The sequence below is a fragment of the Grampus griseus genome, assembly GCF_964374135.1.
Source record: "Grampus griseus genome assembly, chromosome: 3".
Classification (NCBI taxonomy): domain Eukaryota; kingdom Metazoa; phylum Chordata; class Mammalia; order Artiodactyla; family Delphinidae; genus Grampus; species Grampus griseus.
Genome location: NC_139019.1, coordinates 158,877,602 through 158,896,343, shown reverse-complemented (window position 1 = coordinate 158,896,343; position 18,742 = coordinate 158,877,602). Strand labels below are relative to the sequence as shown.

Below are 18,742 nucleotides of genomic sequence, written 5' to 3'. Positions count from 1 at the left end.
CTGGGGCTCACTGAGGCACCATTACTGGAGATTTCAGGGTGCCTGGGCACTGCAAACTCTTTCCCCACTCTGTGGTCCCTGAAAGAGCCCCACATGCCTGCTCTAGACATGTCCATGCACACTAGTCCTCACACACAGACACACACGCACGGAGGCAATAAATATGTTCCGTACCAAAATGCCCCCAGCCTGACACTTCAGGTGGGGCCCCTCCGAAAGGGAGGTCTTATAAGTGCTCAATTTGTTCAGGAATGGGGAGGAAGAATTGGGGAGGGGAAGGGCCATACTCTGCTATCTACTTTGCTGGTTTGAGGCAATTATGGGGTTTTCCTCGGAAAAGAGAGTGGGGAAACCAGCTGTTTTCCTATAAGCCTCAGGCTGCTCCTATCCAGCCAGAGCCCAGGATAGGGGCTTTCCCCCACCCTGCCTCAAACAGTACCTCATGATAGTCCTTGGGCCCGCCGAGGGAGAAGCAGAGTGCAGTGCTCAAAGCTAATACTGATTTGGTTGGCAGCAGCAAGAGGACTGAACTGGGGGGGTGTCTCACCATCCCAGGGTGATGCTCACAGTAACTGGCGTTTCCCTGGCTAAGGGGAAGCAAGAGAGGCCAGCCAGCCCTGCAAGCAGAACTGCCTTTTGGCAGCCGGGAAGAAGCCCTTGATACTCAGAAAAGATGGCCACAATAGCTGGTCCCGAAAATTCCCAATCCCCGGCCTTCGCACCCAGTGCCCAAATGTTGAGCACTGGAAACGAGGAATGATTCTCAGCAATGGGTTGGCTGGTCACTAGGCAACTCCCCAGGAACCAGGAGCTAGGCCTGAGCTACAGGTCTGGTCCCCCTAGGTCGTTAGGGCACCGCCTTAGCAACCAGGAGCCCGGCCTTAGTAATCGGGGTCCGGCCCCGCCCGGCTCACAGACACACGTTGATCTGCTTGGAGAGCTCTCTCTCCAGGTCCATGATGAGGGCATCAAAGTCTTTGAGGTTCAGGTGCGGGTTGAAGGGAGCCTCGAAGTCGTCTTCGAAGTCGGTGGCGACCGTCGGCTCGCCAACCTCTTCGTCCTCGTCTTCGCTGTCGCTGCCCGTCACGTGGTCGTAGTCCGGCCCGGACAGGAAGTCCCGCCCGCAAGGCAGGAAGTCCCGCCCGCAAACGCTCCAGTCACCGGCGTAGCGGTTGCTCGGCGGGCTCTCGGGGCCGCCCCGGCCGCGGGGCCGAGTCACCACTTCGGGGCTCGCTAGCGGCAAGTGCAGCGGCGGCTGTCGTTTGGGCCGCAGGTACGGGACCAGCTCCGGAGCCTCTGGGGGCCTGCGCGGATCTGCGGAGGGAGAGGGAGGGCTTGGATGATGTCACGCCCAGCGGTGGCGACTAGACCTCTGATTGGCTGCTTAGGTAGCCAGGCCCCTGATTGGCCGGTCGAAAGGCAAGGCCTTCGACCGGATCAGGATTTCACTGGCTGAGCTAGAACTGGTTGCTGAGGCAACCAGGTACCAGCTTACTCGGACTAGGGGGCGCGGCTTGCCTGAAGCCCGAGACTCTGATTGGCCACTGGAGAAAGCATCGTAGCGGCAGCCTGGCTACGATCGGCGGCGCGGGGGCGGGGGCGAGGGCCAGCTCACCTGGCCAGGCTTGCAGCAGGTAGTGCAGCACCTCGATGTGGCGCTTGAAGTCCACTGCATTCGAGACGCCCGGGCCAGAGCTGCGGATGCGGGGCCTGGCGGGTGCCTGGCGCGCCGGCAGCAGCACAGGACCGAAGCAAACGGCCAGGTTCTGCGGAGTCATGCGGTTGTGGGCGTGGAAGGAGGAGACAAGGCGCAGGTGGTCCAGGAGAAGCGTCAGTGTAGCCTGAGAGGAGAGGGTTGGGAGAGCATGAGGTGAGCAAAGCCGGTCCCCTGTCGCTCCTGAGGGAGACTAAGGCGGTTCAGAATGGGGAAACTGAGGTTCAAGGTCTCATAGCTGGGTGATGACCCAGCTAAGACTTAACCATTAGGTATTAGTATTATGATCCCATTTTGCTGGAGGGGAGACCGAAGCGAAAGGTAACTCAACTTTGAAATGGCAGAACTTGGGCTTGAGCCTACTCCTCTGTGTGCTAGGCAGGGCTGGTATTAATCCCATTTTATAGATGAGGATATTGAGGCACAGAGAGGGTCGGGACTTGTCCAGGATACCACAGCCAGGAACTTCCCTTATGGTAGGTTGACACACCTGTGTTCAGAGTCTGTATTTTTGATACATTCTGCCTGTGAAACCTTAAGTAACTCACTCAACTGCTCTGGGCTTTGGCTTCCATATCTATAAAGTGGGGATACTAATAGCACCTATTTTCTAGAATTGTAACAATGCCACACATTCATGGCCATCACAGGCCCAGGCATGGGTGAAACATTCTGCTGATGTCAGCCCACTCCCTGTCTTGTCTGCTCCCACCAGGCCCAACTCACCCTCTCCACATCTGGCAGGCAGCTGAGGAGCCCACGGGTGCCCTCAGTGCTGGAAGGAGCCCTGCTTGGGGGCTCTCGGGCCATGGCCTCCAACACCACCTGATAGAGGGGCTGGGTGATGAGCGGGGTAGGCAGCTCCCGCAGATAATCCTTGAGGATGCCTGTGGATACAGGGCCCACTCTGGTCAGGGCACCCCTGGTTTCTGAGGCTGGAGATTCAGCTGGGGCTGGGAGCAGGGGAACAGGAGGAGGATAGGTGCAGGAAGGTGAAAACAAGGCCAACAGAAGGGGTGAGGTCCCAGAGGGACCACAGGGACTGCCTTGAGGTGAGGGTTGAATGGGGAGCAGGCAGGAGAGAGAAGGGGCATGCTGACCAGTGATGACATTGATATCAGGGTACAGGTCCTCGGAGAGGCAGACAGCTGCACTGTCCCGCTCAAAGGCATCTCGAAGCTCTTTCTTCACGGCTGCTGAGCCACACAGACGGTACAGCCCCACCACCTGGGGGCAGGAGCAGAGAGATGTCCTCTTGTCAGGGCCACAGACTGATCAGGGCCCTGTGGGTGAGGGCCAGAGGCCTAGATCACAGTGGCAATGGGCTGAGAGGTTGGGGGCTGGCTGTCGCTTCACTGGCTGCCTTCCTGCTCCTCTGACGCCTGTCATTGGGGATCCCACCTGGCTGCCTGGACAGCCTGGCCCTGTAGACCCTCTGGATCACTTGTCCTGGCACCAACATCCTTTGACTCAGGAAACTCTGACTCATTTTCAGCTTACTTGTCACCTCCTCTGGAAAGCCTTCCTTGACTACCCCAACCAGCGGGTCAGGTCCTGCTTTAAGCTCTCCCAGTTTCTTTGCTCTTATCCCAGCCACAGTTGTACATATGTGATTTATTAGAGTCATGTCTTTTCCCCCATCAGACTCTGAGCTCCAGAACGGCTGGGATCCTACGTTACTAAATGAACAGATGACCCATGAATTCTGGGCTAGGTGCTAGGGGTCTGGAGGGAGCCGGAGCTCCTGCCCTTGTCTAGGCTGGGATTGGAGCCAGGAGTTCCCCAGGTGGGGTAGGGGGAAGCCTGGCCTCCATACCCTGGGTGTTCTGGGGAGATGTTCTGAGGTCTTGGGCCTAGCTAGGGTGGGGTGAGGGACTTACCCGTAGCCCTCGGCGCTCGATCTGCCCAACACACTTCTGGATGATGAGGGGCACCTGGCCCGGGGACTGTTCCCGCTCCACCAGCAGTGGCAGGGGCAGCCCGAAGACTCGGGGCTCAGCTGTGCCTGGTGCTTCCTGTTGCTCTGACAGGGTCAGCTTGGCATACAGCAGCCCTTGGGGCTCCAGGCGCACAGCCAGCTGCTGGGCCTCGCACCCTGAAGACACAAGGGGACCTCCTGAGTTTAGTCTGCCCCCATAGGCTCCCGTGCCCTGGTCTCTACTCCAACCCACGCCCCATCCTGGGCTTAGTACCCTGGGCACTCTGGAGGAAGGAGGGAGCCCTGAGCTGAATCCTGTGCCCTACACCTCCTCCCCTGCAGCCACGCATCCTACCTCGGAAAACCGTGGGCAGCAGCACAGTACCCTGGGCGCAGGGCCGGTGCCGCCGAACGCCGGGGTCCCACGCCAGCACCAGGGCCCGCAGCAGCCGCGCGGCCTCGAGTTCCAGGTGGAAGGTGTGGTCCAGCCGCAGGAAGTCTGGCCCCCCACGCAGCGGCCCCGTTCGGGCCCGGGCCACCCCATCCACCTGCAGCAGGCAGCAGAGGTCTCGCGGAGTGGCCCCAGGTGCCGGTCGCAGCCCCCCCAGCCCGTACAGGTGCAGGCTGAGGCGGCCCCAGAGTGCAGTGGGGGGCGTCCGGGCCGATGGGCCCACCTCATAGGGTCGGAAGGCGGTGGGCGACGGGGGCCCCGCTGGGCGCTCAGGAGAGTCGCCATCACTGAGGTAACCGGCCCTCAGGCCCCGTGCGCCCTCAGACACTGCCGCCCGCCCCGGGGTCCCCACGCTGCTGTCCAGGTGGTAACGGCTGATGACGGACCCCGCGGGGGCGGCTCGCTCACGCTCTCGGCCAGCCCGGGTGCTCCGCAGACTCAGGCGGCGCCGCAGCTCGGGCAGCTTCTTCATCTTCATTGAGAGCCGCCTGGCCGGGCCTGGGGACTTGGTGCGGGAGGCTTTGGTTGGGGGACTGGCGGGGGCTGCGCCTATGGGGAGAGCAGACCTCAGGGTCCAGAAATCTGGGCTCGGGATGGGGGTGAGGCTTGTAGTCATCTTGGGGGTCCTGGGGTGTGAGGCTTGTGCTCACCTGGGGAGGCCAGGCTCTCCTGCTCAGCTGAGCCTGGCTGTGGGCCTGGGAGCTCAGGTGCCGGGAGTCTGGGGTCCTCCTCAGGGATGGGGTTGTACCAGATCTCACCAGCAGGCTCCCTACTGCCAGCTGCCCCGGGCCCCAAGGTGGCCTCATCTGGTGGCTTGGCCCCGCCCAGCACCCATCGGCGGCTGCTGGGCTCCAGGCTCTGCAGGTAGGCACCCCGAGCCGGGCTCCGAGATGCCTCGGGGCTGGGGGGCCCCTCTGCTCCAGCCTGGGATCCTTCCGGGGCCTGGGGCTCTGGTTCTGGAGGACTGGGCTCCGGGCGCTGGGCTGGGCGGCCTGGCAGAGAGCAAGGGGTGTGAGACTTGGCCTCCCACTGCTCCCAGAGCAGTCCCGGCCCAGGGCTCTTCCCCCAGCAGGAGAATGCACTCAGCTCTGACACTCCACACATTCATTTGGAATGGGTGGTTGCAGGCCAGCAGTCTCATCTGTTACCAGCTTGCGGCCTCCTCCCCAACCTCCCTGGCCCTGGTATCCCAAACAGAACTCTGTCCCTCTGCTCTCCAGCCTCAGAGGTCTGGTGGGGTTTCTTTGGGCCTGGGCCCTGCATTCCCCACTCTACTTCCCTACACCTCTCGTTTACTCTGCATGGAGCCCTGCCCTTGCCCCTTCTCACTGGGTGGCTTTGGGCAAGTCACTTTCCATCTCTGAGCCTCAGTGTCCTCCTGTGAAATGTGGGGATTTGATGCCGCCCTTCAGGGAGGCTTCGGGGAGCTCAACATGGAGAGCACTTCAGAGGCACTCATACCTTGGTCAAGCGCATAGCCCACAGTGGACGCTGCCTAGCCTGCTTGGAAGACAGGAGCAGGCACGACAGTGAGTGAGTGCCTGCTGGGTTCTCCCATACCTGTAGCATGTCACTCCCCACCTCCCTGCCTGTCTTCCAAACCCCTGCCACCGTCTCTCAGCCCAGGACTGACCCCCACGGTCAATGCCTCCCCCTTGGGACCTCCCCCTCCTGCTCCATCCTCCTCTCTGTGACATCCCGGGCTGTTTCCTGTGTGTGTTTGTGCGTGGGCACCCCTGTCCCTTGTCTCTGCTCTGGGAACCTTGGGAATCTTTGGGAAGGGCTGGGGGGAGGTCAGATCCATGGAGTCTTCTGCCCTCCCTCCTTTAACTCCTTCCTTTCTGGGACTTCCTGTCCCACGCAGCTCTGATTTCTTTAAGGTCCTGCCCGTTTCTTTAAGGACTCCCTCCTCTGGTCACTTCAGATTTCCACTCCCCAGGACCCTCTCTCTGGGTTCATTTAGTAGCATAGTCCACAGAGCTGTTAAGTCACTTCCCTGGCACTGGGTAAATGACCCAACTGCTCCGTGCCTCAGTTTCCCCATCTGTATAAAGGGGACAGTTTCTTGGGGCTGCCTAAGGTTGGGTGTAGCTGCAGTCACTGGTTAATAGGTGAGAGGGGGTGGAGGGTAGCCACCATGATTGATGCACCACCTCTCTCCCTCTGCAGGAGTACGCTCCCATCTCCCATCCCAGGTCTCCAGGGCTCAGGGTGTCCCCTGCCCGGCCTGAATAAGCCCCAGTTTCTAGGCCTCCCAGCTCCTCCTCCCCTGCACTCTCCAGGCGCTCTGCCTCGGCCCCATTTCCTGTCAGGGGCGAGGCCCCCTCCCGGGCCTCCCAAGGAGCCGAAGCGCTGGCATCCCTGGCCAGGCGCACATAACGGTCCGCGCCCCCTCTCCCCCCAGCCCGTTACTTTCAGGTCCTTTGCGTGCCCCGGCCCCCAACCCCGGCCCGCAGGGGGCTCCGCAGGGCTTCCCCTGTCCATCCTTGGGGCCCCGGGACCCGCTTCCAGGCCGGGTGGGGTTCGGCGCCCCTTCTTCCCCACCTCCCCCTCTCACCGCGCTCCTTCGCGTCCGACTTTTTCCGGGGAAGTTTCTCCCGGCCCCGAAGGCGGGAGAAGGTTTTCCTGAGTAGCGGCTCGGCCATGCTGGGGCCCGGGCCGGGCGGAGTGCGCGCCCCGGGCTCCGGCCGCGCCGCCCCCCGCCCTCCCCGCCCCGCCCGGGCCTCCCCGCCCGCCCCCCGCCCCGCGCCAGCAGGAAGCGCATTCCGGGAATGCTTGGCCCAAACTTTTTTTTTTTTTTTTTTTTTTTCCCCTTCCCGCGGCCTGAGCGAGCGATGCTGGGAGATGTAGTCAGTCGCCCGGGCCGGGACGGGGAGGGAACGGGGGCTCTGTGCTACCTTCCTGGGCTCCAGCTCTGAATATCTAGGCGCAGTCGCGGGTCCTAGTCTTTCCTCTTATCCACCCTCCGTTGGTGATCGCCTACAGAAAGTTCTCTGGGGTTTACTTCCAAAATGCATCCTGGACAAATCCCTCCTCTTTCCTCCCATCCACTGCTCCAGCCTGGTGCAAGCCCTGGCACCACTCGTTTTGATGACACCCTCTCTTCCTTAGTTTCCCGGATGCCACTCTGGTGCCTCCCTCCTCCACCCAGTTCTCCACTCCCCTTTCCCCCCAATTCCAGTTACTACTGCTCTTTAACAAACCATCCCAAACAGCCGTTTCATGATGCTCACAGATGCTGTGGGTCAGGAATTGGGGCAGGGCAGAGCTGACATTGATTGTTTCTACTCCTCAGTTGGAAAGACTTAGAGGCTTAGGGGTGATTCAACAAATGAGGGACCAGAATCACCTGGAGGCATGTTCACTTGCAGTTGATGCCAGGTGTGGGCTGGGACCTCTGCAGGGGCTGTGGACTAGGGTACCTCCACAGGCCTCTTGGTGTGAACTGGGTTCCTCCTAGCAGTTCAGTAGTCAGGGTAGTTGGGATTCTTACATAGCCACCCAGGGCTTCAAAAATGAACAAGGCAGGGCTTCCCTGGTGGCGCAGTGGTTGAGAGTCCGCCTGCCGATGCAGGAGACACAGGTTCGTGCCCCGGTCCGGGAAGAACCCACATGCCGCAGAGCGGTTAGGCCCGTGAGCCATGGCCGCTGAGCCTGCGCGTCCAGAGCCTGTGCTCTGCAACGGGAGAGGCCACAACAGTGAGAGGCCCGTGTACCGCAAAAAAAAAAAAAAAAAAAGTAAAAGGCAGAAGCTACATTATCTTTTCTGATCCAGCTTGGAATGTGTTACTTCCAAGTAACACTTGGAAGTGTGTTAACACTGTGTTACTTCCGGCACCAGATTCGAGGGAAAGGAACATAGACTCCACCTCTGTCAATGGGTGGTGTGTCAAGGTGACCTTGTAACATTCTTTGTACAAGAGAATGTGGGGTGGGAGATATTATTGTGGCCATTTTGGAAAATTTAACCTGCCTCACTCCTATATTCCATTCTCCATGCTGTGCCCAGAGTGGACTTAAAAACCTGAAATCAGATCATAGCACATCCCTGCTGAACAGTCTTCCCATAACTGCTCACCCCACCTAAAATAAAATCCAGATTCCCACAAATAAAATCTAGCCACAACAAGACTTCTGGCCTCATATCCTTTGTTGTCCTCATGGCCCACCATGACCTCCTCTCCGATTCTCCTTCACATCAAACTGTTCCTGCCCCAGTCCCTTTGCACTTGCAGTTCCCTCTGCCTGGAAAACACTAGTTCATTTGAAGCTGCCTCTTTCTCATCCTTTAGGTCCAATGGCACTTCCTTGGGAGGCCCTCCCCTCCCTGACCACCTACCACTGTCCAGTCATTATTACATCACTGCGTTTCATTTCTTCTAACACTTGCCACAGCTTGAACTTTATAGTTCAGTGATTTGTGTTAGTTTATCTGTCTCCTTGTTCAGACTGGGGCTGACCAGGTAATACGTGTCTGTCTTATTCACTGCTGAATGTTCAGGTGGGAGATGAGGTGCCAAGTGATGGAGGCCTGTACAGAGGAGGTTGTGTGTGTGTGGTGATAATATGTCTTGGTGCAGATCTCTGTGCTTATCCTACTTTGAGATCATTGAGATTCTTGGATGTGTAGATTCATGTCTTTCATCAACGTTGGGCAATTTTGGGGCCATTATTTCTTCAACTATTCTTTCTGTCCCTTTCTCTTCTCTCCTTCTGGGATTCCTGTTACGCACATAATGGTATGGTTGATGGTGTCCCACAGGTCTCAGGCTCTGTTAATTTTTCTTAACAATTTTTTAAAATAAATTTATTTATTTTTGGCTGTGTTGGGTCTTCATTGCTGCATGCGGGCTTTCTCTAGTTGTGGCGAGTGGGGGCTACTCTTCGTTGTGGCACACAGGCTTCTTGTTGCGGTGGCTTCTCTTGTTATGGAGCATAGGCTCTAGGCACGCAGGCTTCAGTAATTGTTGCATGCAGGCTCAGGAGCTGTGGCTCGTGGGCTCTAGAGTGCAGGCTCAGTAGTTGTGGCACATGGGCTTAGTTGCCCCATGGCATGTGGATCTTCCTGGACCAGGCTCGAACCTGTGTCCCCTGCATTGGCAGGCAGATTCTTAACCACTGCACCACCAGGGAAGTCCCTAATTTTTCTTGGATGTGTGTGTTTGGGAGGAGTCAGGTTGAGAGTGGAGTGCACACCATCAGATCCCTGCCCAGATGCCTTTGAGGCAACTGCCAACAGTGGAGGGAGAGGTCGGGGGTCAAGACAACACCTCTTCACAAGTTGAGGGGAAGGGCTGTAGGACTAGTGTCCTTTGGGGTACTCTAACTCAGAGGAGCTGGAGACCAATGTAGGGGTGAGAGCAGCCCTTGGCCCCACCCATATCATGTCAGATGATTGCAGAACGCTCACAGGTCACATCAATATTTGTTATGTTTTTGGTAAACCCTTTGACAGGGTTTCTGTACTTTTCCTGTTGCATTTATTTGGCTACATGTAGCTCATTTAATTCACAGTTGGCAATGATTCTTTCTCAGCAATCAGAAATTCTTGATAAGTGAGAACAAATGATCTACAAACTGTATACAATGATTATGAATGCTAAATTTCACACTTTGTGAAGCTTGTACAATTATTCATCTGAATTTTGCTAGTTGCTGTTTGGATTTTGGAGTGTGTGTGTATGTGTTTTCTTTCCTCCAAATATTCACATTGTTGGCTTATGTGCTATGCTTATGATTCTTGATGGATAAATCAGCCCCCAGCAGATACAGGGATTTGCTGAAATGCAGGCAGGGGGGTAGGTCAGGTTTGAGTGGAGCTCTACACCTCTGTGGCAGACAATGGAAGTTGGTGGATAAGTACCCTAGCTTCCTCACCCCTTGTATGGAGTGACTAAGGTGTGTTTTCCACACTGATTCTCAGAGGTCCCCATGGGATTGAGTTCCAGCTGCCCCCAGTGGAAACTTGCATATCAATGCACTCTTTACTGATTCCCTTCCCTTCCCTGTCTCACTTCTCCACCTCCCTTTCAGCATTTCCTATATCACTTTCCAAATAAACTACTTGCCCTTGAATACTTATCTCAGGATCAGCTTCTGGGAGACACCAAATGAAGACATTCTCTCTAGCCCTCAGTTTCCTCACCCATCCAAAGGGAAGAATAACTCCCCCTATTATCAAGGTTATGGGAATAGGAGGTGTTGGGAATGGGACATGTGTCTGTGGGCTAATTCCCCCATCTGCTACCTCTCTGGGGGTCCTTTGTTCCTGGGAAATGGAAGATGGAGCTGGTTATGGGGAGTCTCCTCCACCTCCTGTTTTTATTCCAGTTGTCCCCACACTGGAGGCTCACATACATCTGTTATATTCCAGGATGAGGCAATTGCAGCAGCCTGCACAGTCCTCCTTGGTGGGGAGTCCATCCTCAGAGGCACCAGGGAAGAGGTGGCTGCCCAGAGATGTCCACTGTGGTGGCATTGAGGAACTAGAGGGACAGAGGGTGGTTGAGTTACCATGAGGCATCTTCCTGAGGCAGGATGTGGTATCACCTGGGAGGCAGTCAGAGGGGCGGCATATCTTGGCCAGAGCCTCCCAATGGCCCTTGGAAAAGCCCTGCCAGGCTGCTGTGGAGCTGAAGCTGAGGTACAGCAGGGCCCCCTGTTGCACACGCAGTACCTCCCTTTTATTAGCTCTGCTGGGCTTTCTTGCTGGCAAGGCCTCTGCACAGGCCCTGGCACACATTTGGCAATTAGCTACCTGCAGCCACGTCAAGAGCTGCCCTAGTGCCCAGTTTGCAGGGCCTGGGGGTGCTAGCGTGGCCACCAGGGCTTCCCAGATGCTGGTTGTCCCAGAGGTAAGGAGGCAACCTGGATAAGAGTGGCCGATCAAATGGGGATAAGAAGCTTGGGGTGGGCAGGGCCAGGCAGAGACCCCGTGTCATTCTTTAGCTCCTCCCTCCTCCCTCCCAGGTCTCGGGCTCTCCTGCACATTCCAAAGAAAGGTCTGGCCCTTGACTGGCTCCTGGGATGTAGCCTGTAAGCCTCTGGAGTATCCTACCTGGTAAGAATCTCTTTGTATACCTGGGGGCCATGCCAGTTAATTTATGCTAACAGTGAGATTTATAGTGGGGGCCTTGGGCCACACTGTATCAGTTTAACCTCTGGAGGGGCCAGAGACTAAGATGAGCCATGTCTGTGGCTGTTATGGGCTGAATTGTGTGCCCCTCCCAATTCATATGTTGAAGTCTTAACCCCCCAGTACTTTAGACTGTGACTGTATTTGAAGATAGAGTCTTTTTAAAAATTAAAAAAAAATTTTTGGCTGCAATGGGTCTTTGTTGCTGCGCACGGGCTTTCTCTAGTTGCAGTGAGCAGGGCCTACTCTTTGTTGCCGTGCGCGGGCTTCTCATTGCGGTGGCTTCTCTTGTTGCGGAGCACAGGTTCTAGGCGTGTGGGCTTCAGTAGTTGCAGCACATGGGCTTCAGTAATTGTGTCTCGTGGGCTCTAGACCACAGGCTCAGTAGCTGTGGCACATGGGCTTTGTTGCTCCATGGCATGTGGGATCTTCCCAGACCAGGGATTGAACCCATGTACCTTGCATTGGCAGGTGGATTCTTAACCACTGCATACCAGGGAGGTCCCAGAGATAGAGTCTTTAAACATGTGATTAAATAAAAATGAAGTCTTTAATCCAATATGACTGCCATCCTAAGAAGAAGAAATTTGGACACAGACATGTGTGCACACAGAGGGAAGATGATGGGAAGAGACAGGGAGAAGATGGCCATCTTTGACACCTGGATCTCAGACTTCCAGCCTCCAGAACTGTGAGAAAATAAATTTCTGTTGTTAAAGCCACCTAATCTGTGGTGTGTTGTTATGGCAGCCCTAGGAAACTAAAACAGTGGCCAACCCCCAGTGAAAATCCTGGGCACCAAGACTCAAGGGAGTTACCCTGGTTGGCAGTACACTGTGTGTGTTGTCACACATTATTGCTGGGAGAATTAAGCACTGTCCACGTGATACCACAGGGAGGGGACAACTGGAAGCTTGTGCCTGGTCTCTCTTGGACCCTGCTCCATGTGCCTTTTGCCTTTGCTGAGTTTAATCTGTATGCTTTCCCTATAATAAACCATGAATATAACAACTTTGCTGAGTTCTGTGAGTCCTTCTAGTGAATCATTGAACCTGAGTGTGGTCTTGGGGACCTCCCACTACACAGATTCATAGAGAAGGAAGTGACTCCTCAAACCTCTGGCAAATGTACATTTGGAAGTAGGAGCTCCCTTTCCAGGACCTTGGGCTCAAGCCTTACTGAATCCTTCCTCATGTCTTGTTGGGAGTGGCTTTCTATCCACCCTGGTGGTACGTTTTGTCCCCCAGAACCCCACATGGGCACAACTTGAACTGTTCCAAGCTGCAGCATGATCTTGGGAAAGTCACCCACCTCAGAGGCCATCCAGCATCATGGTGGAGGGAGGAATCAGGTTTTAGGGTCATACCAGGTTGGATTGGAATTCCTCCCCACCCCACCCTAATCCAGCATGTGACCTTGGGACAGTCACTTTCCCTCTATGATCCTCAGTATATGAATCTCTAAAACTGCTTTAAATACCAAATAAAATCCCATATGGAGAGAAAGAAATGTTAGTGTACTTTCATACTGTCCAGGGTCATTCTTCTCCTTCAGATCTAGATAAGATTGGCTCAAACCTCTTCCAACATCTTTGCTGAGATTTTGGCAGATCTCTAGATGATTACTTTCTCATGATCTCCTGTTGTTGCTGAATTAAATAGTTTCACTGTAAGCTCAATGTTCCTGGTCTATAGGATGAGGCACTTACTCCTCTCCTTGATTTCATCAGAAACCCACTCACCCAAGGCCTCTGGGTGTGGAATGGGTTTTACTGAAGTTTGGGAGAGTGGAGGGGAAGTTTACATTGCAACTGTAGCAATTTATTATTGACTGTTAGACATCTCTGTTCCAACCCAGCCTACCCGACCACCTCGTGTGGCATCCTATAGTCTTGCCATCACATTGCCTTCCCATCCATCCATCCATCCATCCATCCATCCATCCATCCTCCTATCCATCCATTCATTCATCCATTTGTTCATTCATTCATTCATTAATTCACTCAACAAGTAAATTTTGAGTGGCTGCTGAGCCCTGTGGACCATGGAGGTATGTCTCCCTGGCTCTCAGCTCACAGTTAAGTGGATGAAATAAACATTCATCAAAGAGTCACACAAATGAATGTAAAAATCATTGATATGGTGAGGAGAATGAGGGGATAATGAGCACCTGACGTAGTTGGGATAGGGAGTGGGTGAGGGAAGGCTTCCTTAAAGTGGGGTTTGCATTGAAATATCAAAACTGGGGAGGCATTAACTCAGGGTGGGAGTGGAGAGACAGGAGCAGCATATATAAAGGTCCTGTGGCACCATCTTTGTTTATCCCTTTCTTTTCTGATACTGGGATTCAGCTTGCCTCACCTCTCACTTTTTAGTCCCTTTTGGTCTCCCTGCTGCTTGTCACTCCCATCCGTCTATACAAGGCTTTGCAAACTAGGGCCTGAGGGCCAAATCTGGCTCTTGAGCTATGAAAGGTTTTTAAATTTTTTAAATGGTTGAAAACCAAAGACTACAATTCATGAACCAAATTTCATTCTACTTTTGATAATTTTGTTTTGTAACTAAGACTTTCAAACCTAGTGCCCATGAGAGAAGACTTAGTGATAACCATAGGATTAACATGTCCAGTGAGACGTAATTTTAGGAAGCCCACATTAGACGGCAGATTTTAGACAGGATTTTCTGGGTTGCAAATTAACTAGTTTTTCTGTAATCGTGGAACCTAGACAGTTGATACAGAAGGTGGAACCTTCTTCCCGATTTCCTCTTTGTGAGATGTAGTCAAGATATTTTGGTAGTTGTTATGTTTGGGAGCACCTGTTGCAAGGTAGCCAGCCATATTAGGAGAGGCAAGTATGTAGGAGGGTTTCTGGGGTGGGGGAGGGGAGGGGAGAAAAGGAGTGGACCAATACTTGTCACTAAAACCCAAACAGCCAGATCCATGTCTACAATATGTTTTACTTTCTTTAAAACAAACAAACGGGGCTTCCCTGGTGGCGCAGTGGTTGAGAGTCCGCCTGCCGATGCAGGAGACACGGGTTCGTGCCCTGGTCCGGGAAGATCCCACGTGCCGCGGAGCGGCTGGGCCCGTGAGCCATGGCCGCTGAGCCTGCTCGTCCGGAGCCTGTGCTCCACAACGGGAGAGGCCACAACAGTGAGAGGCCCGCGTACCGCAAAAACAAACAAACAAACAAACGAAACCCCCTACATGCTATATGTTATTGCTACCATTTGGGGAAGAGGAATGCACAGAAGGTAGATATTAGTTGAGAATCTTTCTGCATCATTTTGATGACTCTAATACATTTTTCAATGCAATGGTTAAAAAAAAGTACTATATTTTGTGATATGTAAAATGATACGAAATCCAAGTTTCAGTGTCAATAAAGTTTCATGGGTGCTCAGCCACGCACCTTCCGCAATGTACTCTCTACCGTGGCTTCCTCGCTATAGCCTCAGAGCTGAGTCGTCATTGCAACAGAGACTGTATGTCCCATAAAGCTGATATTTACTCTCTGGTCCTTTACAGAAAAAGTTTGCTCACCCCTAACCCATGGTATAACTTAGCAGCAGGCTTGTTCTGAAACACCTGCCCTCCCATACACCTGCTCAACCCTTATCATTGTCCCCTCTGCCCTTTGTCCAATCCCTGTGGTGAGGTCTGACCACAGCTCCCTGCATACTCACTCTCCCCTCACTGTGGGCTCTGTCCCACCAAGAGAACGTTGCAAGTGCTGTTCGCTCCCAGGGGATGATTACACCGGAGGTGGGTGGAACTGGGCCAGATCACAGCCAGGATCTGTGTTTCTGAAAAAGAGCCCCTTTTAATCCATTTTGTGAAATGGCACTATCGCCACCTAATGGCCATTTACTACAACTGTAGCTGCAGTTCTTTCAAAGCATTTGACATGGACCATCATCCTCTCCAGGACCCTGTCTAGGGCAGGGAAAAATGGAAAATGCCCCAGATATGGTTCACTCATATTTCTGAACAGATGGTCTATTCAAATTCCAAATCTCTACAGCTTCCCTCCACCCCCCATCTATCCCAGTGATCCTCAAACATTAAGGCTCATGTAACTCCCCTGGGGTTGTTAAAATTACGATTTAGTGGTCTGGTATGACATCTGAGTCTTCATTTCTAGCAAACTCCCAATAATATTGATGCCTCTGATTTACGGACAACTTTGAGTATCAGGCTTTACTTTTTCTATAGAAAAGAGGTCAGCAAATCCTTCTGTAAAGGGCCAGATAGTAAATATTTTAGATTTTGCACACCACGGGGTCTCTATCAAGACTACCCAACTCTGCCTTGTAGCTTGCAAACAGTCATATATGATACATAAACTAATGGGTGTTGCTGTGTTCCCATAAAACTTTATTTAAGTGCTCTAAAACTTGTATTTTATATAATTTCAATCTGTCACAATATAGTCTTACTTTAAAAAAATTTCCAGGACTTTCCTGGTGGTCCAGTGGTTAAGAATCCACGCTTTTACTGCAATGAGCACAGGTTCGATCCCTGGTCGGGAACTGGGATCCTGTATGCCGTGTGGCACGGCCAGAAAAAAGAAAAATTAAAAAAAATTTTTTTACCAACCATTTAAAAATGTAAAAACCATTTTTAACTTGCAGGCCATACAAAAAACAGGCTGTTGGATGGATTTGGCCCATGGACTGCAGTTTGCAAACCCCTGCTTTAGGCACCGAGTTCTAGACAATATCGTGTGTCGTTAAGACCTGGGGCTGTGGGATGAGTCCTCTGAATCTTCGCTATGGCTTACTAGCAGCTTCACTTTTCAAGCTTCAGTTTCCTCATCTACAAAATAAGGAGTTATATTACCTACCTTGTAGGGTTTTTGTTAAAAATTTAATGAGGTAATGTATATAAAGGGCTTAGCCCTGTACAGGGCACATAATAAATCTCAGCTGTCGATGTCATTATCGTCATTATTCTGAGACCCAGAAATTGAATCCACGCAGCTTGAATTCTTCAGCTTTTTCTCCAGCTGTGGCGCAACTCCCTTAACCAGAACACAGGGTACGTCATGGACTTGAGATGATATATCTGGGCCTGGTCTTTGCACGACGCTGGCCCTTCCTAAACAAACTGTATTAGTTGGTTAGGGCTGCCATAGCAAATTACCACAGACTGCATGGCTTAAGCAACAGAAATTTATTCTCTTGAAGTTCTAGAGGCCAGAAGACTCACATCAAAGTTGTCAGCAGAGTTGGTTCCTTCTGGGAACTGTGAGGGAGAGTCTGTTCCTTGCCTCTCCCCTAGCTGCTGGTGGTTTGCTGGTCATCGCTGGTGTTCCTTGGCTTGTAGAAGCGTCAACGTGACCTCTGTCTCCATCTTCAGATGGTATTCTCTCTAGGTGCATGTCTGTGTCCAAATTCTCCCTTTTTATAGGGACACCAGTCATATTGGATTAGAACCTACCCTAATGACCTCATTTTACTTGGATCACCTCAGTAAAGACCCTATTTCCAGATAAGGTCACATTCTGAGGTACTAGAGGTTAGACATCGACCTGTCTTTTTTGGAGGACACAATTCAACCCCTACCACTAACTCTCCATGAGTTCCCGGCCACCCCATACACTGGTTGCTGATAGCACTGGTAGAATCGTATTGGGTTTGGAGTCAGGTGATGGACATCACAGGAAACACACAGACTCTGGAGCTAATCCAGGGCCAGTGTCCTCCCACCGTGCTCTGCGCACTCCCTGCTTCAGGACCACCTGGAGAGCTTGTTAAGGATGCAGACTCCAGGGTCCAGTGCCAGGCTGTTGAATCACAATACCCATGATCCAAATGCCAGCATCTCCTATGTCCCAATCCGGGGAATGGGGTGGCTTTTTTATGCCAGTTATCCCCATGCAAAGTCAGGACCACAAGACCCCCTGTGAGACTGAGGCTGGTGGCTGCTGAATCCAAGAGCAAGTGAGCTAATCTCAACAGATCCTCTCAAAGTCCTCCCCCAAGGCACTTAGGAAGCACAGTGATGTAATACATGTGACTAATACACATTGTCTTTATCAATATTAAAATGAGTGTAGCTAACCTTTCATTCCACTAGGATTATCCATGTAGCAACACTATAAGCCTGATACTCCAGAGAATTTAAGGTTACTCCAAAGTCTTCTCTGCTACTCTGATCTTTGGGGAAGATAAACCATGGGGAAAATGCACATTCCCTTCCGGTAGCACTTCGTTCATCTCATATGACACATTTACTAAGTTGCTCTGTGATTATTTATTGACAGGTCTCTAACCCCCACCAGACTCTGAATGCCTTGAGGGCAGAGATGGGATGGATCCCTGTGTCCCAGGCACTCAACAGTGGTCCTGGAACGTGGTAGGTGCCGAACAACTATTCTGCCCTAGGACTGAGAGGGGGCCACTTTGCCGACCAGCTTCCTCAGGGTTGCCTTCATGTCCTTGTTCCTTAGGCTGTAGATAAAGGGGTTCAGCATGGGGATGACCACCCCCCACATCAGAGCAGGCGCCTTGTCCTTCTGAGAGGAGCGGGAGATACAGGCTGCAGGTACACAGTGAAGATGGTGCCCTAGTTTAGTAACACCACGGTGAGGTGTGAGCTGCAAGTGGAGAAGGCTTTCCATTTGACCTGAGCAGAAAGGATCGTGAAGACTGCTTGGAAAATGGAAGTATAAGAGAAGAGGATGCACGCAAGGGAGCTGATGCCCAAGATGATGCCGAAAGGAAAGATCACCGGCTCGTTGGTGTGTGTGTGTCTGAGCCGGAGAGCTTCGGCAGGGGTATGAGGTCACAGAAGAAGTGGGGGATTTCAGAGCTGGCACAGAAGGTCAGTTGAGCCATGAGGCAGGTGTGCACAAGGGACTGGAGGTTGGTGATCGGCCATGGCTCCCCCACCAGCAGCCCCCACACACGGGGGCTCATGATGGCCAATAGCACAGAGGGTGGACAATGGCCATGAACCTATCAATGGCCATCACGGCCAGGAGGAAGCTGTCTATGGTCCCGAACAGGTGGAAGGCATGCATCTGGGCAAGGCATACAGAGGGGATGGCTTGGCTGTGTCCAGAGGTTCACCAGCATCTTGGGGACGGTGGTGGAAGACAAGAAGACGTCGACCAGGGACAGGTTGGAGAGGAAGAAGTACACGGGTGTGTGGAGGTGGGTGTCTGTGATGTTGGCCAGGACGATGAGCAGGTTTCCAAAGACGCTGACCAGGTACATGAGAGGAGCAGCCCAGAGGAAGATCTGATGCTCTGACTTTTCCGAGAGTCCCAGGAGGAGGAATTCTGAGACTGCTGTTCAGTTTTCTGGTTCCATGGACAGTCTGTGTCTACTGTGAAAGATAAAAGGGGAGAGGGAAGCGACATAAAGCTGGGAGTCAGAGATGGAGTTCCAGTCTCAGCTCCCTACAGACCCGTAGGTTCTGTGAAAACCCATGGAATCCTTACAGCTCCCTTCTGTGGATTTCTGTTTCCCCACACAAAACCATCCATGTTCTTCCTCCTTCCTCCTTCCTTCCTTC

At 53.0% G+C, this 18,742-nt stretch overlaps 2 protein-coding genes across 4 annotated transcripts; both read right to left on the bottom strand.

Annotated features, from left to right (window-relative positions):
• Positions 1-908: 908 nt before the first annotated feature.
• On the bottom strand, positions 909-6,756 carry SYDE1 (synapse defective Rho GTPase homolog 1; the record flags this gene model as incomplete). Of its 3 annotated transcripts, none has more annotated exons than XM_082651115.1 (8): positions 909-1,314; positions 1,616-1,841; positions 2,441-2,601; positions 2,815-2,941; positions 3,595-3,809; positions 3,988-4,632; positions 4,734-5,075; positions 6,641-6,756. In XM_082651115.1, the coding sequence occupies 8 exons, from the start codon at positions 6,726-6,728 to the stop codon at positions 911-913; spliced, it is 2,208 nt and encodes a 735-aa protein (XP_082507241.1). In that variant the 3' UTR covers positions 909-910. The 3 variants fall into 3 exon arrangements, with proteins under 3 accessions (XP_082507241.1, XP_082507242.1, XP_082507240.1); XM_082651116.1 differs by having other exon boundaries at positions 4,734-4,889; positions 6,641-6,728; XM_082651114.1 differs by lacking the exon at positions 6,641-6,756 and having other exon boundaries at positions 4,734-5,187.
• A 10,847-nt stretch (positions 6,757-17,603) lies between these two features.
• Positions 17,604-18,537, bottom strand: OR1I1 (olfactory receptor family 1 subfamily I member 1; the record flags this gene model as incomplete). Its single annotated transcript, XM_082651131.1, is given in 7 exon segments — positions 17,604-17,749; positions 17,752-17,788; positions 17,792-17,971; positions 17,974-18,149; positions 18,152-18,276; positions 18,278-18,519; positions 18,523-18,537. Coding segments are annotated over 7 exon segments (921 nt in total).
• Between the last annotated feature and the right edge of the window lie 205 nt (positions 18,538-18,742).